Below are 22,801 nucleotides of genomic sequence, written 5' to 3' on the forward strand. Positions count from 1 at the left end.
TCTTCCGGTAAAAAACCGTCATCATCCGCTTCAGTGGGGGTTTCTGGGAAATGTAGTTTCCATGCGTTGAATGCAAGTTTATTTTGTGTGCGCTCTATAATCTTATTCATAAATTCGTTCATTCATTTTCGTTTCGGCTTAGTCCTACAATTATTCATAAATTCATCTGTACTATTTATAACGTGTGTTATTTAATTTTTTAATTTTTATATTTATATTTAAATACCATATGCACACTGTTCCCCTCTCTTTTTAATACTATTGTTATTTATTATATATATATTTCTATTTATGTCTACACTGTATTTTTGTTCTGGAAGCTCATTTTGTAGTGACAAATTACTTGCAATAAAGCTGTTCTGGTTTATGATCCCCATATGGGACCTTATCTGCAACCCAACACTGGGAAACACCCCCACACAATCTTTCACACACATAGACTACGGTCAATTTAGCTTATTCAATTCCCTATAGCGCATGTGTTTGGACTTTGGGGGAAACCGGAGCACCCGGAGGAAACCCCCGCCAACATGGAGAGAACATGCAAACTCCACACAGAAATGCCAACTGACCCAGCCCGGGCCACCTTCTTGCTGTGAGGTGATGAAATGTAGACATATATCTACATAAATAGACTTGCTTTGGTTAAGAGGGTATTAATAATGTTTTACTTAGAAAGCAGTATTCTGACTTCACATTTTATTTTAACTAGGCTGAGACAATTAAAATGTAAGTGACACAAGAAAATATGCATTTTCATCTGCTTTTCCGGGGCGGGGTCGCAGGGGCACCAGTTTTAAGAGAGAACCCCAGACTTCCCTCTCCCAAGACACTTCCTCCAGCTCCTCTGGGGGGATCCCAAGGCATTCCTGGCCAGCCGAGAGACATAGTCCCTCCAGCGTGTCCTGGGTCTTCTCAGAGGCCTCGTCCTGGTGGGACATGCCTGGAAAACCTCCCTAGGTAGGCGTCCAGGTGGCATCAGAAACAGATGCCCGAGCGACCTCAGCTGACTTCTCTCAATGTGGAGGAGCAGCGACTCTACTCTGAGCTCCTCCCGACTGTCAGAGCTCCTCACATAAGAGTGCCACCCTGCGAAGGAAACTCATTTCGGCCGCTTGTATCCGAGATCTTGTCCTTTCGGTCATGACCCAAAGCTCATGACCGTAAGTGATAGTAGGACTGTAGATTGACTGGTAAATCTAGAGCTTTGCCTGTCGGCTCAGCTGCTTCTTTACCACAACAAAGCAGCACATCGACCACATTACTGCTGCACCAATACACCTCTCACCTCCATCCTTCCCTTCCTCATAAACAAAACCCCAAGATCCTTGAACACCTCCACCTGGTGGGACCATCCTCCTGCAGGCCCACCACCTTAAATATTGTTTATATTACGTTTATATTTTAAAATAGCAAATTCTTCTAAAAATGTTAAACTGTCCTAAAATCACATTATTATGACTAATATAAGATCATGATACTTTCTTTTCTCAATTTGGAGTTCCAGCAGTTTAATGCATTTTTAATCAGCTCTTAAATGTACTTTATTTATTATTTTTCCATCAGTTTAAGCTACATGAAAACTACAGGCTAAATTAAATTACTTTTAAATTAAAAAACTAAATTATTTTTTTAAATATTTATTTATTTAATTTTTTTACTTAGTTTTTATTGATTTTTTAGGAACATATAACCAGTGGGAACTAAACAGACAAATGAAAAATAATACATATATACATAAATATACCTATATATTCATACTTATATAGGCAAATACATCCATTCCACACATGTATATCCATATACATACGTATATAAAAATATTAAATTAACATAATCAAAACAAATAAGCATAAAATATCATAAAAGATTGCCAAACATATTTTCACAACATAACCTCTTAGTTATGTAAATGTTCAACTATAAATAATTATATTGTCGTTGCAATAGTATCTGGATGCAGCCTTTATTATGATGCAAGCTGAGATTGCATCACTCAGCGATTCACTATCAGACACAATGCACTCAATGGAGTGAAGGACGTCACTGTGAAGGGTAGGGTTAGGGGTGGGGTTAGGTGAGTGCATTAAAAAGCATTGAATGCAGCTCAGATTGCACTGCACCAGGTCTGCATTCAGACCCCTCTCTGTCGTTGAGGAGAAAGCCAGCCATTTACTCCATTTCTTTTAAAGGTCTCTACTTGTAATGAAAGTGCATGTGTCATTTTTTCCATTTCTTTAACTTTCATTCATTCATCTTCTTTTCAGCTTAGTCCCTTTATCAATCCGGGGTCACCACAGCGGAATGAACCACCAACCCATCCAGCACGTTTTTTACGCAACACATGCCCTTTTAGCCACAACCCATCTCTGGGAAAATTTCCCTAACTTCTGCTAAAATTTTTAACCATTCATCTATAGTTGGTTGCTCTTCGTATACCATTTCCGGTTATAGCTTTTTTTCTTTTTGCTAAAAATATCTTAAATAGACATTTACCTTTGTGGAAATATAAATTTATATCATCTATATATATAACTGAAAAGTTGTTTTTAGGGTGTGACGGACTTTAAAATGTCTTGGTTTTCCTGAACCCTGTCTGTCTCCAAAGTAATGCAAATTGTCAGTTTCACAGCATGGTCGTGTCTATTGTTTTCTCTTTTCGATCAACTGGTCAGGCGGTTTCTGTCTCCAGAACACGATGAGATCAGGCCTGAAAAAGCAGTTTACCCTGCCGACCACAACTCTTAATTTGCATGCTATAATGCACAATATAGACATGAAATCTTTGTCTTAATTCAGACTTGCGAGAGACTTGTGACAGACTCTTGATAGAGCTTGCAGACTGCGGACCTCTAGTAGGCTCTTGCAGACACAGCAGATTAACCAACACGTCTCAATAAAGGAATTCTGCTTGTTTCGAGTCTCCTGGACTGGGTTCTCTCTTCTTTTCACTCATTTATTTTTTTTTACAACACCTCCCTATTTAAGATTATTAGGAGTATCTTCTAGATAAAGTACTTCAAATGATCCAGGAATATGAAGATCAAAAATATCATCGATGGCGGAGTGCACCATTTCTGTTTTTAAATATTAAATGCACGTTTTTTACACAGCGGATGCTTTTTCAGCCGCAACCCTTCTCTGGGAAAATTTAACTTCTGCTTTAATTTTGAACCATTCATCTATAGTTGGTGGCTCTTCTTATACCATTTCCAGTTATAGCAATTTTTCTTGTTGCCAAAAAATATCTTAAATAGACATCTACCTTCCTTTTTAAGATTAATAGGAGTATCTTCTAGATAAAGTACTTTAAATGATCCAGGAATATGAAGATTAAAAATATCATTGATTTCTGTTTTTAAATATTGAATGCTTATTTTAATGGTGTTTAATTGATCATTAACAAATTATATGACACAAATATCTGCAGCAACAGCTAAACAAAGGATTTATTGAGTCAGTGCATGCACAAGAATACAGAAAACACAAACAAATCCAGATCTATCGGTCTTTGGGTGGATTTAGTTTCCTGCGTCTGTTGTGAAATCTGTCAGAGAAAGAGAAAACACAAACCATTTAATCAGCACATCACTTGTAACAGAGCGAAACGATTATATTTTTGTATTGTACAGACTGAAAACTTACTGTCCGACAGGGTACCAGCGGTGTTTGGTTGTGTAAAACATCTTACTGAGCTCTTCAATAGTCGGAGCCTTTTTGTCTGCTAGAACAGCTTTACCGAGTCTGTCTTTGAGCACTTGTTCATGTGTTTCTGCATGACCGCTGATGGCGTCTGGTCTGACGATAGGCTAAACCAACAAAGCACAAACATCAGTGTGAAGACTTTCACATAATTCTGCACATGCATGAAGATTAATGCATTTAAAGTTAAATAAGTTTACACACGCACCTGCGTGAGCTCATAGGGAACGTCATCTGCTGGATGAAAACATACTATTGTGTTTCCATCAGATGTCACGGCGATTTCCACATTGCTATATTAAAGAAGCAACACATTTTAATGCACGCATATTTATGCATTACACATACGCTGAGTTTTTGTCTTGTTTCTCAATTATTTTCTTGTCAGCTTAGTCCCTTTATTAATCCATGGTCGCCACAGCGGAATGAACCGCCAACCCATCCAGCACATTTTTTACATAGCGGATGCCCTCCCAACCTGTCTCTGGGAAATGTCTTGTTTCTAATATCTAAAAATTCTTATTGACAAGTGAAATAATGTGTTGTTTTCAGAAATAATATGTACAAATTAAGTCCGTTTTTCCTTAAAAGAAGCAAAATAATCTGCCAATGGAGGAAGCAAAGTAATCTTTTGGTTTTCAGCTTTAAATCATATTAATTTGCTTGTTTTACCACAAAAACTTGCTTAATTCTAATGCATTATTTCCAAAAAAACAAAACAAAACTATATTTCTAAGTAAGTTTTGCAGTGTGTTACTGATGCTCAATAACACAATTACAACAACAGTAATACCTGGAACGTTCTGACAAGCTTCTTTAAAGCGTAAAAACTTATGATCAGAATGTTCAGTAGTTATCCTGATAGTTTACGCCTCTGTGAATGCGAGAACCAAATAACACATATTTTTTAAATCATTTATTGTATAACAGGAAGATGCATTTAGAAAACACCATTTATTAGATTATTTACAATGGTAATAATAAAAGGAAAAAACAACAGAAATCAAAACAAAAATAACATCAATATGTCATATCTGATCTGATGATAGATATAATAGTTAAAATAATTAAGAGTAATGAGGGTAAAATAGAAATTATATCAGCGATTTAACACTAGAACCGCCATGGGGTCAATTTTACCCATCACTGATACTTGTCTCTGTATCAATAAAAGCAAACAACACATTTTCCCAAAACAAAGAAAAACTGGAATATAAAAACTCATCACAAATTTGCAAAAGTTACCCCAAAATATATATATTTTTTTGGGTAGTAACAGTACCAAAATAAGTGTACAGTTCAGGCTCGTAGTTCAGGGGTGGTTCTTTTTTTCTCAAAATATGGACCTTTTTAGAGTTACACACCTCATTTTATAATTAATTATGAGATTTAATTAGATTTTAAGCACTATTGTTATCTGGATTAGTTTGTCGGATGGTCATCATAACCACAGAACGATCAGAGTGTTCAGTAGTTATCATGATTGTTTACACCTTTGTGAATGCGAGAACCAAATATAATTTTTTTTGTTTTTTGGTCACACTTTACAATAAGGTTCATTAGTTAATGTTACTTAATGCATTTACTAACATGAACAAACAATAAACAATACATTTACTACAGTATTTGTTCATGCTAGTGACCGTTAGTTAATGAAAACACAGTTGTTCATTGTTAGTTCATGTTAACTCATGGTGCATTAACTAGTGTTAACAAGCATGAGTTTGGATGTTAATAATGCATTAGTAAATGTTCAATTATGATTAATAGATGCTGTACATGTGTTGTTCATGATTAGTTAATGTTAGTAAATGCATTAACTTATGAACCTTATTGTAAAGTGTTACCTTTTTATCATTTATTGTATAACAGGGAGATCAATTTAGAAAACACCATTTATTAGATTATTTACAATGGTACCAATAAAAGGAAAAAAAACTACAGAAATCAAAACAAAAATAATATAAATAGGTCATATCTGATCTGATGATATATATAATAGTTAAAATAATTAAGAGTAATGAGGGCAAAATAGAAATTATATCAGCGATTTAACACTAGAACCGAAATGGGGTCAATTTTACCCATCACTGATACTCAAATTTACATAAAAAATAAATAAAACTTACATAACAGACCTTCAGTAAAACATTACAGCCTCCCAAATTGCCTTTCCCAGATATAAAAAAATTGTTCAGATAAAAAAATAGATGAAAAAGTGGGACATTTATACTGATAAGCTCCAGCGCGGGTAAATGAGCTAATATGATTTCACTATTTACAATTTGCAAAGAATGTTTCTGTGAAATTATATCATTACGGAGAAAGTTTGAATGTGTGAATATAAAACCAACTTTACCTCAATTCTATACGTCAGCCTTTCTTTGTGCTTATCAAATGAAGTGCACATTTAAATTAAGATAGAAACTTAAATTACAATATATAAACACGTCCTATATACTCATGTGTAAAGTGTCTGTGCAGCACTGACCTGTCGTCGTGAATGGATGATCCTCCAACAGTAGATTTGCTGACAGATGACAAAAATAATCCTGATAAAATTGGCAGAAAACAAACACAAACAGTAAACAAAACAGTCAATGCAGTCAGATAATGTCCCTGTAGGTTATACAGTAGGGCAGTCGTTTACTCAAGTGCACCTGATTACACACATGTACAGTAGCTGCATAACAAATGATTTCAGAATATAAAGAGTATTATGACAGCTCACCTCTGAAGGGTTTTAAATGTTTACTGGGGTTGACTGAGGTAAACAGGTTTGCTAGTCTGCTGATGTGACCCGACGCCATGCTTACTGCTAACAGTACCAATATTATGTAGAACGGAAATAAATGTTAAAAACCGGATGTGCGAAAAATACGAACACACATGCTTTCGGTCTGCAGCGTTGTATTAATATGTGTTTGTATTCTGTGTGTTGTTTTTCTGTTCACGCGTTTGTTTATAAATTAAATTATCTTGCAAGGTGACTTCTAATAAACCCAGGAATTTGAGTGACTTTTACACGCGTTTAATCCATTGCGCTACACAATTATTCCTCCGGGTGGGGACAGGCAGAGCTGTCAGAACCATTTGAAACCACAGTATAAGTCTATGTTATCAAACAAATAAATAAAATGAATGCTACTAATAAATACAAATGTATAAAATTATAACTAATATAAATCAGTTTATAAAAAAATAAGTAAATATTTTAGTGTGTCTGTTTAAGGATTTAAAGTCATATAGAACAAATCTTATTTGTGTTATAAGCAAAACACGTTAAAAACACTGAACATATGTAATTTATAAAACCTTCCACACTGAGGGGCAAATCTAATTAAAATGATCGATTCTGATTTCTGCTTCGTAATCAACGGAGTTGAATCCCCGATTCATTTTTGATTCATTCTTCTTAAACTTAATCTGTAGTAAATAGACTAAATTTATATATATAAAAACCAAGGATGTTTAAAATGCAGGTGCACTGTAAACATTATCAACACTAAAATAATAATGTCAGATGTGCGTGTTTCGCCGCATAATATTCCAAAATTTGTAGTTCAGATTCAACAAATCGAATCTTTTAGGAATCGACTCCTAGCATTCGCGACTCGCGTCTGCTGGAAGCAGGTGGGAACCAAACGTTGTAACGGCGTCAGGTAAGTTCACTGTATAAAATATATATTTTTCGACATATTTTATTATTTTCACCTGGATTAAAGCATTCGTAGTGTAAAATGTCTTTTTGCCATCTCAAATGAGCTCCACATTACGTGAAATGCGGACAAAATAAACGAGTCCAAATAACAATACCAGCGGGTCATTGATAAGTAATATTTACATTAGTTGTATCAGAAAAAAGTCATAACAACCTTAAATGTTATGGGAAACGATTTAATTATTACATGTGTCTTAAACATTGGGATAAAAAAAAACAGGAATTAAGGTGCCAACACAAACTTCCCTTATGAAAATGTGCCTTTACTGTATAAGTTATTACTGACCAAGTCAAAATATGTTAACCATTGCAACCATTAAGTGAAACTGTGGTTACCACAAAAACATATTGGTTTAAAGTTTTTGTTAATTTAATAATAAAAAATAATCGTGTTAATTGTTATAAACTGTGGTTATAAACAAATTGTAATCAATATGCCACAAATATTTACAGCTAAAGTCAGAATTATTAGCCCCCCTTTGAGTTTCTTTTAAAAATATTTCCTAAATGATGTTTAACAGAGCAAAGAAATTTTCACAGTGTGTCTGATAATATTTTTTCTTCTGGAGAAAGTCTGATTTGTTTTATTTTGGCTGGAATAAAATCAGTTTTTAATTTTTTAAACACCATTTTAAGGACAAAATTATTAGCCTTTTAAGGCTATTTTTTTCCGATAGTCTACAGAACAAACCATCGTTGTACAATAACTTGCCTAATTACCCTAACCTGCCTAGTTAAGCCTTTAAATGTCACTTTAAGCTATATACAAGTGTCTTGAAAAATATCTAGTCAAATATTATTTACTGTCATCATGGCAAAGATAAAATAAATCAGTTATTAGAGATGAGTTATTAAAACTATTATGATTAGAAATGTGTTGAGAAAATCTGCTCTGTTAAACAGAAAACATGGAAAAAAATAAATAGGGGGGGCTAATAATTCTGACTTCAACTGTATATTGAAATATTAAAATACAAATGGTTAATTTTTACAAAAGTTTAACTTTGTTTTATATAATGTTTATTTTTATAATGTCAGTTTTATACATTTATTTATTTATCTTTTATAGGTGGATATACATGTTTTCCAATGCTGAAGTGAGTGAAAGTTACTGAAGGGTCGGAGAGTTACCGTCAGGTAAGAAACGATGAAATTCTGTTGTTCTCACAACAGAAAGTTATACTTTTTAAAGTTGATGTGCTAAAATAACTAAAACTGACACTTAAAAATACATTTTATACATGTAAAAACATAAACGAGTAAAACAAACAATCAAAAAATAATTAATGATGACTTAAATTCATTAATAAGCATTCCTGAATACAAAACAAGACCATAATCTGTGTAATCCATCGTTTTATTTACTGCCATTTCTAAAACAACAGCAATTCCACACTCCCAGACATGGAAAATCAGCATAAGAATTAATCGCAAATCTTTATACACTTCCTAAAAAGAGGAAATATGGAGAGCAAGTTGCAACCTGTAAGCTTAGAAAAGACATACATTCCCTCTTTAAGGATAGCACTGTGTGTTCGGTGTCAGACATTTGATATATACACTATTCATATATCAAATAAACATAGTGAGAAACCTGCCATCACACTCCATCTGATAAATCAGGACTTCTGCTGTTCACGTCATTGATTATGAAGCAGTGGCCTGTGATTCTCAGTCTTCAGTAATTCAGTGTATTGTTGTTGGTTTGTTGATGATTAAGAGACATCCATGTCACTGCTGGATGCTCCAGACACTGTGTTAGCCACCAATCGCTCCCGGCTGCCGAAAACCTCCGCAACTAAAAATGAAACCAGTTATTAGCAACAAACCACCGTATCTACACACACAGATAGACTGCTGGAGATTCATACCGGCAGCCACATCGCTGATGTCCCAGACACGCAGTCCTTCCCTTTGTCCTCCAAACGCATAGACGAATGGCAGATCCGGACAGCAGGAGCCACAGAATAACACACCCTGACACACACACATATTAAAGGGAAACTCGTGTATAATGGGTTTAACACAGATATGTGGCAGCAGTGTGTGAATATAACCAGCCTCTAATGACAAAAAAGCCCAGAAATTAGTCAAACTGTGTGTGTGCTGGAGCTACTCACCATCTTCATGTCTCTGGAGTGGATCAGGTTGGGTTTGTTTCCCAGAATGTCCCAGATTTTCACATGTTTGTCAGCTGAACATGTGACCAGACAGCCGCGGATCTGACTGCTCAGGTCCATTCCTGCAGATCAGCGTCACAGTGTTCAGCATTTCATGTTTCTGTTTTAATTTGGGAAAGCTCTGGATTTCGTTTCTTTACTTTTCTTTAAATACTTTAATTAATTTTTTTACAGGAATTAAGTTCAGCAAATTAAACTAAATAAAAAAAATATATAAATATATTTTATTTTAAATATTTATTTTAAAAATAGTATAATTATTATACTAAAATAGTAAAACTATTCACACACACATCTAATTTCACATTTTAAATACTGTAGGTATTTTAACATTTTTTTTTATTTCATTTTTAGTTTGTTATTTCAGGGAAAAAAAATATTATTAGCTTTTTATATTTAATTTTAAAAAGATTTTCTCAGGCATGTTATTCATTCATTTTCTAGTCGGCTTAGTCCCTTTATTAATCCGGGGTTGCCACTGCGAAATGAACCGCCAACTTATCCAGCAAGTTTTTACGCAGCGGATGCCCTTCCAGCCGCAACCCATCTCTGGGAAATATCCACACACTTATTCACACACACACACACACACACACTACGAACAATTTAGCCTACCCAATTCACCTGTACTGCATGTCTTTGGACTGTGGGGGAAACCGGAGCACCTGGAGGAAACCCACGCGAAGGCAGGGAGAACATGCAAACTCCACACAGAAACGCCAACTGAGCCGAAGTTTGAACTAGTGACCCAGCTGGTTACAGTGACAGTGGGTAGCACAATCGCCCCACAGCAAGAAGGTCACTGGTTTGAGCCTCAACTGGGTCAGTTGGCATTTCTGTGTGGAGTTTGCATGTTCTCCACGTGCTGGCGTAGGTTTCCTCCAGGTGCTCCGGTTTCCCCCACAGTCCAAAGACATGGCTGTAGGTGAATTGGGTAAGCTAAACTGTCTGTAGTGTATGTGTGTAAATGAGTGTGTATGGATGTTTCCCAGCGATGTGTTGCAACTTGAAGGGCATCCGCTGTGGCGACCCCTGATAAATAAAGGGACTAAATCGAAAAGAAAATGAATAAATTAATGAATAATACTCCAATATAATGAATATTTATTTTCTGGTTTCTATTTAATGTTTCTCTCTTCTTGATTTATATCAAATAATTGACATTTGTTTTATATGTGAATCTTTATTGTTTATTTTAATACTTTCAATCGTTTATTTTAAAACTTAATTAAAAGATGCAATAATATTTATTTAATTACTTGAACTAGAATAATAATTTAAAATGCACAAATAAAAAAGTAACTCAGTTAATATTTGTAAAAGTTGTTTTGGTATTAATAGACCTTTAAACTTGATAAAACATTTTTAGTTTTGATTTTTATTTATGTTTTAATTAAAATTTTTATTTTTTAATTGTAATAATTTTTTTCCATCTGTGTAACTTTTTATTGTTTTATTAAAATTATGAGTTTCAGTTACATTTACTTAGTTTAGTTTATTTTAGTATGTAAACTTAATCTAAATGAGAATGAGAAATGGCAACAGAAATAATAAAGCTGACATTTTATTTAATATTTTACTTTAGTATTTTTGATTTAGATTTGATTTTAGATTTAGTGTATAGACCATACACGTCAACCCTCCCGTTTTTCCTGGGATTCTCCCGTATTTTACAGTTCTATCCCGCTATGATCCAGTAAAGGTATTTCCCCGTATTTCTCCTGTATTTTCAGTCTTTCTCTGAAGGGTGGCAAACAAACATTAAAGAGTCGAGCCTCCCTATACGCAACCCATACTGCCGAACCGTAAGAGGCAGCCCCCTTGCTCTTAAATGTGGATCTGTTCTGTGCTTTCGCTTTGTTTAGGCATGAAAACACGTTGAAATAAACATAAAAACGGCGCATTTTCCTTCATTATCATTACAGGTGTCGTCTCCCGTTCTTATGCGATCCTCAAAACAGTCATATAGCAGGGCGTGACTGTCAGCTGACGCGCTACATATTGATAATTAGACGCTGTTTCCCAAACGGATTCTGTACTCGTGATTTGAAGCAGAGCAAAAGTCTGGGTTTTGGGTGCGTCTTTAAACAGACATATACACATAATTAATAATATTAATATCTAAAGATGTTGATCTTGGTGAGTTGTTTTTTTTTTTTTTTAAACACAAATGAGCATAAACAGTTAGGAAAGCAGAATGTTCATTTCAATGTTAGATGTGTGCATTTTTAAAGTGACACCTGTTATTTAATGTAATTAAATGAAAAAAATCTAAATAAATCATTAATTCGTTGCTCTTTAATCAGAATGTGTACGTTATACAGTGAAGAAACGGCTAATGAGATTTGACTCTATTTCATTATAATAGCTATTCATTTTAATAAGCTGAACTGTTTGCTAATTTATTTGCTGCTGATCTACACTATTTTTAAGCTAAATCGAAAAGAAAATGAATAAATTAATGAATAATACTCCAATATAATTAATATTTATTTTCTGGTTTCTATTTAATGTTTCTCTCTTCTTGATTTATATCAAATATTTGACATTTGTTTTATATGTGAATCTTTATTGTTTATTTTAATACTTTCAATCGTTTATTTTAAAACTTAATTAAAAGATGCAATAATAATTCTTTAAGTACTTAATAGTTGTTATGGTATTAATAGACCTTTAAACCTAAAACATTTTTAGTTTTGATTTTTATTTATGTTTAAATTAATTAAAAGTTTTATTATTTTATTTTAATTATTTTGAAAGATGTTGATCTTGGTGAGTTGTTTTTTTTTTAACACAAGTAATTTCGTCCTAAATGAGCATAAACAGTTAGGAAAGCAGTCGAATGCTTTCATTTCAATGTTAGATGTGTGCATTTTTAAAGTGACACCTGTTATTTAATGTAATAAAATGAAAAAAATCTAAATAAATCATTCATTCGTTGCTCTTTAATCAGAATGTGTACGTTATACAGTGAAGAAACGGCTAATGAGATTTGATTCTATTTCATTATAATAGCTATTCATTTTAATAAGCTGAACTGTTTGCTAATTTATTTGCTGCTGATCTACACTATTTATTTTTTCTTTTGTACATAATAATAATAATAAAACATGTGATTTTTTAGAGGGGGTCGGGGGAATCCCTTATTATGGTGGGCATATCCCTTATTTTCACATACCAATGTTGACAGGTATGGTACAGACCTGACACCTCTCCATCATGAGCTCTCAGTGTGAACACGGGTTTATCAGATCGAGCGTCCAGACAATAAATGAAGCCGTCTTCTGTACTCGCCTGCAAATGCACATTGTTAATTATTCATCATTACCTAAGTCCATATGAAATAAATAGTTGAGCCGCTCACCAGGAAGTTACATGGAGAGAAATGGTCCCAGGTAACTCTCTCAACTTGACCACTGAAGCGCCAGATCCGGTGGCTGTCATCTGGACTGCGACAATCGTACAGGATCACAGACCTGAGGCACAAAGCACTCTGATTGGTCAGAATTAGTCCCTGCAGTGCACTGATTTGTCAGACTCTGCCCCTGCTGCTCTTTGATTGGTTAAACAACATTCTAAATCATGTCCTACTTGTCAAATGATCCACTGATGAGAGTTTGAGCCTCAAATGGGTGGAACTTCAGCGTCTGAACCTGAAATACAAAATTAGTGATACAAAAACTAGCATACAAAAGCCTGTTTTCCATTCACTTGATGTACTAAAATGAGTTAAATAAAAACTACATGACCATAATTATTACACAAAAAGACAAGATAACAACAATCAGCCTGAACAAACTAAACAAATTGTACCTTATCAGTGTGTTTGGCGAGTGTTGCCGCTGGTTTGCCTTTCTCCAGATCCCACAGTATCACCGTCTCATCCGCAGACGCGCTCGCTAGAACATTCCTGACCCAAAAACACTCCATCAGATTTCAACATGCTGTTAACAGAAGACTTTTAATAGCCCTGGTCTTTAAGTTTAATGTTAATTTGTGCACATACACCTAACATTACAAACTGGAAACTCTCATAGCAATATAATCAACCTCTGATGTGTTATGCTTGGTCGGAACCAAGGTCTATTGGACTGTATTTTCTGGAACTTTCTCAAGACTTGTATGTTATGACAGGCTGCCGCTGAATTGCATCATAGCTCATTACCACTGTGGGTTAATTTTATTTTGTGGGCAAATTATTTTGTGTGTGTTTTCATTTATTTAACTTGAAATTTAAGAGTCAAATAGTGCTCATGACAATGCGCCTCGGACGCCTCACCTGACCAGTCTGTTCCAGGACAGGTCCAGCACAGCATCTGTGTGGCCTTCAATGGGCTCTGCAGCCTGAGAAAGCAAGAAAATAATTACACTACTGAACACAACAAACTCACAACAAATTCCTGAGAATCACAGCCCAATGTTCACTCTTGTAATATTTTGTTTTATTTACCATTTTTATCAGATTTTTAACAAACACAGTACAATACCAATAATAATAAAATAATAATAATAATAAATACAATACAAAATAATTAACATTAGCCCCATCCCACCCCCTCAAAAAAAAAAAAGGAATCATCTCAGTTATCAAAATATACATAAATATACACATGACATATGTAGCATAAACAAATTTAAAAAGGATGACAGTATTCACATTTCTACAAAGTCAGTGTCATGAATATAAAATGCTAGATTCCCAAGATTCTTAAAATAGGTCCCCGTGTGGTTTCAGCTTTTTTCTGTGAAGTTGCAAGACCTAGTCGCTCCATTTGAATGACATAAAGCAGCTCATTCAACCATCTCTTAAAACATGGAGCCTTTGGAGACTTCCAATGAAGTTAGATCATCTTTTTAGCTGTGATCATGCCAATCATCAGGGCTTGCTGTTGGGTTGAAGGAAAAGTGTCCATTATGTTTGAATATCCAAAAATAGCCAAATTGTAGTCAGGTTGGATAGTGGTTCCATAAGCACTGGAAAACAACTCAAAGATGCTGGACCAAAACTCATAAAGAACAGGACAAAACCAAAATAAATGTGCCAAAGTCCCCTCTGCTCTACCACATCTGTCCCATTTAGGAGATACAGAGGGAAAGATTTTACTTAATCTAGTTTTAGAGAAATGAAGGCGATGTAAAACTTTAAATTGAATTAATTTATGTCTCAAATTTATTGAAGCATTTTTTATTCTCGACAGGGCTTCTTCCCAGATCTCATCAGCCACTTCTTCATTTAAATCCATGGCCCAAGCTATCTTTATGTGCTTAGTGCATATTGGAGCCTCAAAAACACGAACAAAGCTTGATATTAGGTGTCTAGTATGAGGGTTTGAGGATAGAAGTTTCTGAATAATATGACTTTCTGGTTTGTTTATAAATTGTGAGATATTTTCCTTTACATAGTTTCTAATTTGCAGATAGCGAAAGAAATGAGACTGCGGGAGAGAAAACTTATCCTTCAGCTGTGTAAAGGATGCAAATTGATTGTCTATGTAAAGATCTCCTATGCGAGATAGCCCTTTTCTTTTCCATGCTGTAAAAGTACTGTCAATCAGGGAAGCTTTAAATGAAGGATTGTGTGAAATCGTGCGCAATGTTCACTCTTGACTGAATACAGCATTTAAACAAGATGAGGCCGTTAAAAATAAATGCTGCATCCCAATTCGCATACTATACATCGTAAATAGTATTTAAAAATAGAATTAGCGGGTCCCAAACTATGTTATGCTGAAAAAGAATATGCCAAAAGTTCCCAGACGCTACAAAAAATACAACAAAATTGTAATAATATTAATATGAAAACTAAAGTCATTTCAAACTAATAAAGTAGAACTGTATTTCAAAAGAAGCCACAAAATATGTAAATATTAAAAATATGTATGCAAATTAAATAACATTACTTATTTTCATGTAGTCTAATCTTAAATACCAAAATTAAAAATTATAAAAACTGTAAAAGAAAAATAATAAATATGGTAAATAGTTTAATTATGCAATTTCAATACATGTCTTATTTTCATGTAGTCTAATCTTAAATGCCAAAATTTAAAATGATAAAGACATAAAAAACAATATGAATAAATACATTAAAAACACTGTGTTGTTAAAATAGCATTTTCTGTATGACATTATGATGTTAAGCGTCAGATATTGTAAAGATAATTCAGTTTAGCATTGTTCACCTTCTTGGCTTTCTTCTTCTTCTTTTTCTCTTTCTTGCTGCCGAGTGAAAAAGCCGGTTCTAAACAGTCGACAACATCTAGATCCCAAACGTCAATCACAGGCGTCATGTTTCCCACGGCTGCGTAATTCCCTGATGAACAACACATCAACATCTGTCCTTTATTATATTATTATATTATATGTAATTCACTGATGACCAACAATAGTTCATGTTTTCAACTCAGCATGAAAGGGATGCTCTGACAGTCTTTTTTTCCCTGTTATGATGTACAGTTGACATCAGTTGAAATTTTTGAGAAATAATCCTGAATAATCCTGAAAATATCGAAGAAGAAAAACTATGAAAATTTAGTCACCAATTTATTCACTACAGGGCTAATAATTTTGATCTCATAGGTGTGTAGGCGGAGGCTTGAATTTGTCCACGGAGAATTGAGTGGCTTCCATAGGTGGATTGCTCATGTGATTGACAGGTCAGTCCCATGTCATTGAAGAGCATAGGGAAAATAATGCATTTGTGTAATGATGTAAACAGATACTTTTTAAATAATGAATACCAAAAATATTCTGTTGAAATATATATAATATATATATACATATATAAAAGAACTGTCATTTTTAATAATTCAAGCTGTCTTAAGATACAAAATATTTATACATGTTTGATTGAAATGCTGACCTTGTTGTTCTTCTGGGTTTGGGTCAAAGTTCAGCCACTCCACACACAGGGGATACGCGGGCAGCAGGATGTCATGGTGCACATATAGAGAGTCTTCTTCTGAATTATACACTGGAAACACACACACAAAAACACAAACACACACACACACAATCAGTCAATAAATCAATGAACATCCACAAAAAAACTGAATGTACAAAAAAAAAATGTTAAAAACATTACAAATGTTATATAAATATTAAATATTTTCTTGGAAGTTTACTTAAAATTACAATTTAAAATAAATGTTTTAACTGTTTTATTTGAGGTCAGCTTCACAAAACAGATTAAAGAACACTTTAAATGCAATTAAGAATTTGTAAAAGTTGAGAAAGTGAACATTATTCCTCAAATGCTTTTTCTAAATGTGATTCAACAATAATTTCTTTATTAATTAATTTATTATTATTATTATTACTTCAGCAAGAAGATTAAAGACACAAAAACTGGTTTCTGCATCCAATAAGATTTACACAAATTTACATTCTGTCTGCTGTAAATAATTGTAAAATGCATTTATTATAATTAATTATTATTCATAATGTGCAGGAAATAAACTGGTCCAGGAACTTTGCAGACATTTTTTATGTTGTTTAATATGACTAATTTGGAACTTCTTAAAATGTTTGACATTATTTGCTTCAATTCTTGTCTATTTTGCTGTAAAAATGTAAAACACAAGCCTTGCATATTTTTCATTTTTTATCACAAGATTTATTAAAATTGCAATGGTGAGATTAAGAATCAAAATATAAAAAGCAGTCCTGCAGTTCTTTTTTGATGCATTTAAAACTCTTTTTCGGTCTTTGATCGACATTTTGCATAATATCATGAAAAATCCGTAACCAAAAAATATAAAAAAGCTCACTCAAAACTTTCAAACGATAACAATATTTTAATGATTCCCCTCATAAATAAATAAAAAGCTACCATGAATCTCCAGATTGCAGCATTCTTTCTCAGCTCGCCCAGCCAAAATCAGGTTATCAGTGGGTTTAATCTGAAAATCCTCACGCTCGTACTGATCCTACAAATAATAGCACAGGCGCAGGTCAGACACAATACACCGAAAACAGTCAAAATAAAAGTAGAGAAAGTGTGTGTGTGTGTGTGTGTCTCACGGTGTCTTTGATGGTGACGTATGGATCCTCTTCATTGGTGCCAAAGACAGTCAATCCTGCTAAACTGTCTCCAAGATTTGATGTAGCTGAATAATATAGAATTATATAGAAATTATATAAATACAATATTAATATTATTTAAATAAAATAAAACTTATATAAAATAAATATAAATTAATAATTGGTAGTGGGCGGAGGCAAATATCACTTTTTTGTAGAACTTTCTGTAGGGCATTATGGGTAATGTAGTTTTTCCTGCATGAATTGCACTGATATTTTTAAATTGTATTATGATGTTGTTATTTTAAGTTATTTTAAACATTTCTAAACATATTAGTTTTAATTACTAGTCTTTAATAATTATTATTATTACATATTACAAATATTGCTTATATCGGGGCTAATAATATTGACGTCAAAATGGTTTAAGAAAAAAAAGTGAAACAGCTAGCAAAAATAAAACCAATAAGACTTTCTCCAGAAAAAAAAAGTATTGAAGGAAATACTGTGATGAAGAAAAAGGAAAAACAAGGATAATAATTTTATTTATACTTTAATTGTATTTATATATTCACAGTGGGCGAAGACAAATATCGCTTTTCAGAGACAGGAGATGCAGCTACAAAATGATTTCTCAGTTATTCTTAAAAAATCTGATTCTCAATGGAGAAAATAATGAATATTTAATTCCTAGAACCAGACGCTGCGCCCTATTGGTCAGAAAAACAGACAGTCCCGCCCCCATACTCTTAGTTTTTATTATTATCAAACTCTATTAGTTATCATCAAACACTGACTACGTTTACATGGACATCAGTAAATCGAATTATTTGCCTTAATCTAAGTAAGACAATAAGATCAAGGCGTTTACATGAGCTGCTTTATGAATGTTCCTTTCATGATCCCGTTTTACATGTTATAGCGCATACTTTATAGATTAACGTCATTGCGTCACCGCACTATTCGCATTTCCTCCAGAGTTTCATGTAATTTTGGGTGTTTCGTTATTAATTTGTCAACTTTAACTGCAGTTTGGCACTTTCACTTTTCACTTGACAAACGAGATATTGGATGCAAATGAACTGCTGGAGGACTGTTGTTTTAATGGAAGTTCATACCGCATGCTGAATGGAAGAAAAGAAAACCTCTGCATTCCACGAAGCAGGTGTCTGTGCCTGACTTGGTAGGTGCAAACAGTGTCAAACAGCCGTGTGTGTGTGTGTGTGTGTGTGTGTGTGTGTGTGTGTGGACTATCTTGTCGCAGAACGTGGTGAAAAGCCCTACATGACTGTAATAATTCGATTAAGGTGTTTACACGTCTGTAATGCACTTCAATAATGCGACTAAAATCAGCATACAAAAATCGCTGTTTACATGGTGGACTCTTAACCAGAGTATTGTCTTTATCGCATTAAAATCGAATTATTGGTGTCCACGCGAACGTAGTCACTATCAGTTAAGAGATCAAAGTTTTCACTGTGTGACTTTTATACTTTGATTAAAAATCAGTTTAAAAACATTAAAGATGATGTTTCGATAAACGAATTAAATAACTCTGAATAGTGTCCTTCACATACCGATGTCCTCTTCATCATACTTGTCTAGGTCATACTCTGCAAGCTCATCGTCTTCCTCATTTCCATCCTCTTTCTTTTTTATTCCTTCTTCAACAGTCGCAGGAGCTGAAGCCTCTTCTTTACTATCCAGACCACTGACCACACCTTCATCAGCCTCATCTTCCTCCTCCTCTTCATCTCGATCCCTGGAGATATCAAGAGTTTCCCTTCTGAATATATAAACATCATCACACTGGATCCAGTTGGTTTGTATGTACGGTCAATAATGCGCTAGCAAAATAAACATTGTACATTTTGATTTCACATGGACCTTAAAGTAGAGATCTGCGCGGGACTAAATTTTGAATCCCGCTCCCGCCCGCACCCGCCAGGTTTTAGCCCGAACCCGACCGCTCCCGCTTATATTAAGAATTTGTTGTCCCGCTACCCGACCCGCCCGATCACGCTAAAGAGCGGGGAAGAACAAAACCGAAAATCACCCAGCTATACAGTCCAGACAGCTAAGCTGTCTGTATAAACAAACACACACAACCAAGCACACACACACACACTGACAAAGCTCTCTCTCTCACATAAGCGTGCGCGCACTAACACACACACAAGCACCAAGCAGACACACAGGCAAAGCTCTCTCTCTCTCTCATTAGCGCGCGCGCGCACTAACATACACACACACAAGCAACAAGCGCACACACACACAGGCAAAGCTCTCTCTCTCATTCGTATAGCAATATCCGCGATATTGCTAGACAGCCCGCTCCTGTCCCAAATTAAACCCGTTACCGACCGCTCCCGTGATTTATTCGGAAATTTATTACCGCGCCACAGAAATCTGGTCGGGTCCCGCGGCGCCCGCGGGACAGCCACGGGAATGCAGACCTCTACCTTAAAGTCCACATGAACCGGAAGCTGCGACCGTTTTTTTCCGTATTGTGAAGCTGAATATTAAATGAAAAACCAGTGGGTGTGGTTTGTTTTTCTACAGCAAGCTGATTGGATGTTGTAAAGTAGGCATTTCATTCATAAAGATCAGGTAAAAGGGTTTTCGGGGAGTTTTCACAACCTAACAGACTCCTCCTGCTTATCATTTCTGTTTGTTGTCACAACTGACAGCTGGAGGGGCGTGGCTAAATATGTTAGCCACGCCCAAAACGTCAGACTGATGTAATCTGAGAATTTAACTGAAAACAAACAGGAAGTGCATTTGCAGATTTCAATTAAAGACAGCAAACTATGTATTTTTTTTTTGTCTTAATGACATGCACAGATGAATTGTTAAGCACAAAACTAGCAACGTGAGCTAACAAAACCAATATATTTAGTTTTATTTTGACTTGTACTTTAACTGGGGTTTACCTTGCGTCTGAGTTAATAAATCTCACCTTAACTCCTCTTTGGCCTCTGAAATGATGCGCTGCAGCTCTTCTTTGCTCAGCTCCACCTGTGATGATGATTTTATTCGCGTTAAAACCCCAAACACGTGTGCAGATCCACAGAAACATGCAGTTTGAACACGATCGCGGAGGACACTTACTTTATCCGGCGTTTCTTTGGCGACTCCACGCTTCACCCATCCGACACACGTTATTTGAGCGCTCATGACTGATTTGTGTATGTTTATAGTGATAAAATGACACAACACGAGGATTCTCTAGGCTGCCGTCGTCACTGCGGCGCACAGCTATGACGTCACGCCATCGGTCAATCAAAACAAGGAATAAGTGATTTTTAATTAGAAATTTTATTAATTATAGATGTTTTATAAAAAAAATTATCATTTTAAAGAAGGACTTGATGTTATATGTCGACGAGGATTTTTTCATGGTGTAATTTTTGACTGTCCTAAAGAAAAAGGTAGAACAGAACATGTCAGCAATTTTCTTATTTATGTATTGTTTATTTTATACAAATAAGTATTTGAACATTTAACTTATTATTTTCTTTTTACAAATTTAGTCATGTTTACTTTTATCGTCATCATATTATTAATATATTATTATAATATAATTCATTTATTTTAATAATTTCATTTAACAAATTTAGTCATTGTTAACCTTTATTGTTATTAAATTGTAATTTATTTATTTATTATTTTAATTATGTATTGTTTCTATTATATAAGTATATATTTATTAATTTCATTTGAAAAACGAAGACATTGTTTATTGTTATCATTGTTATATTATTTATTTTGTATTTATGTATTGTTTATACTATATACATGTTTAATTATTTGTTTTATTAATTTAATTTGACAGATTTAGTCAGTTAACCTTTATAATATTATATTGTTATTTATTTATTTATTTGTTTATTCATTTATTTATTTTTATGTGTTGTTTATAATATATAAATATTTATTTTATTTATTTTAATAATTTAATTTTACAAATTTAATCATTGTTTACATTGATTGTTTTTATATTGTTATTTATTAATTTATTATTTTAATTATGTATTGTTTCTATTATTTAAATATATATGTATTAATTTTATTAAAAAATGTAGACATTGTTTACATTTATCTTTATTGTATTATTCATTTTTATTTATGTGTTGTTTATACTATATAGATGTTTAATTATTTATTTTATTAATTTTTTCATTATTATATTGTTATTTAGTTATTTTTCTGCAATTGTTTATATTATATTAATATTTATTTATATTATTAATCATAACAGTCATAGATAACTTTTATCGTTAGTAGCCTATATTATTTATTGATTTATATTTATGTGTTGTTTATATTATATAAATATTTATTTATTCATTTTATTAATGTCATTGCACTATTTTTTTTTCATCGTTAACTTTTATTGTTATATTTTTTTATTTATTTTTATTTATGTATTGTTTATGTTATATTAATATTAATTTATTTTATCAGTTAAATTTTTCTAATTTAGACATTATTTATTGTTGTCATTAATACATTATAATTGATTTTTTATATTTAATATTTTATTTAATGCGTTTATGTTTATGTAATCATTTATTTATTTTATTCTTTATTATTTAATTATTTGTTTATTTTGGTTATTTATTGTTCATGTATTCATTATATTATTAGTTTTATTAAGTTAGTTAGTTCATTTGTTTTTATTGTTATTTTCTCATTTTCTCTTTGCCGCTATCATATTGCTCGTGGATATTATTATTCCTGTGTTTTTGCAATGAACTACAGTTGAAGTCAGAATTATTAGCCCCTTTTTTAAGTTTTTTAACTTTTTTTAATATTTCCCAAATGATGTTGAACAGATTCAGGAAATTTTCACAGTATGTCTGATAATATTTTTTCTTCTGGAGAAAGTCTTATTTGTTTTATTTCGGCTAGAATAAAAGCAGTTCTTAATTTTTTAAAAACAATTTTTGGGACAAAATTATTAGCCCCTTTAAGCAATTTTTTTTTCAATAGTCTACAGAACAAACCATCATTATACAATAACTTACCTAAGTACTCTAACCTGCATAGTTAACCTAATTACTAATTAGTTAAGCCTTTAAATGTCACTTTAAGCTGTATAGAAGTGTCTTGAAAAATATCTAGTAAAATATTATTTACTTTTATCATGACAAAGATAAAAGAAATCAGTTAT

At 33.3% G+C, this 22,801-nt stretch overlaps 2 protein-coding genes and 1 long non-coding RNA gene across 3 annotated transcripts; 1 reads left to right on the forward strand and 2 right to left on the reverse strand.

Moving 5' to 3' along the window:
* Positions 1-3,355: 3,355 nt before the first annotated feature.
* Positions 3,356-6,557, reverse strand: mrpl42 (mitochondrial ribosomal protein L42). The gene is made up of 5 exons (NM_001327819.1): positions 6,434-6,557; positions 6,194-6,254; positions 3,911-3,995; positions 3,646-3,809; positions 3,356-3,547 (listed from the first exon to the last, which is right to left on the reverse strand). Exons 1-5 carry the CDS (start codon positions 6,510-6,512, stop codon positions 3,502-3,504), a joined length of 435 nt encoding a protein of 144 aa, NP_001314748.1. The 5' UTR covers positions 6,513-6,557; the 3' UTR covers positions 3,356-3,501.
* A 750-nt stretch (positions 6,558-7,307) lies between these two features.
* LOC137491496 (uncharacterized) lies at positions 7,308-16,471 on the forward strand. Its single transcript, XR_011011407.2, has 3 exons — positions 7,308-7,364; positions 8,493-8,560; positions 16,183-16,471. It is a non-coding gene; the product is annotated as an uncharacterized lncRNA (long non-coding RNA).
* On the reverse strand, positions 8,763-20,905 carry pwp1 (PWP1 homolog, endonuclein). Its single transcript, NM_200292.1, is given in 15 exon segments — positions 8,763-9,221; positions 9,295-9,400; positions 9,544-9,665; positions 12,807-12,897; positions 12,968-13,079; positions 13,195-13,256; positions 13,417-13,513; positions 13,883-13,947; positions 15,786-15,916; positions 16,466-16,576; positions 17,435-17,531; positions 17,626-17,711; positions 19,203-19,387; positions 20,585-20,643; positions 20,737-20,905. Coding segments are annotated over 15 exon segments (1,473 nt in total). The 5' UTR covers positions 20,803-20,905; the 3' UTR covers positions 8,763-9,138.
* Positions 20,906-22,801: the final 1,896 nt, after the last annotated feature.

The sequence above is a fragment of the Danio rerio genome, chromosome 4 (genome assembly GCF_049306965.1).
Source record: "Danio rerio strain Tuebingen ecotype United States chromosome 4, GRCz12tu, whole genome shotgun sequence".
Taxonomy (NCBI): domain Eukaryota; kingdom Metazoa; phylum Chordata; class Actinopteri; order Cypriniformes; family Danionidae; genus Danio; species Danio rerio.

What these genes read in the sequence shown, in the direction of transcription:
- mrpl42 (NM_001327819.1), bottom strand. Translation starts at nt 6,512, where the DNA reads ATGGCGTCGGGTCACATCAGCAGACTAGCAAACCTGTTTACCTCAGTC. An exon ending in ACATTTAAAACCCTTCAGAG is followed by an intron (nt 6,255 to 6,433) that starts GTGAGCTGTCAT and finishes CAATTTTATCAG; the next exon opens with GATTATTTTTGTCATCTGTC. An exon ending in TTCCCTATGAGCTCACGCAG is followed by an intron (nt 3,810 to 3,910) that starts GTGCGTGTGTAA and finishes TTGTTGGTTTAG; the next exon opens with CCTATCGTCAGACCAGACGC.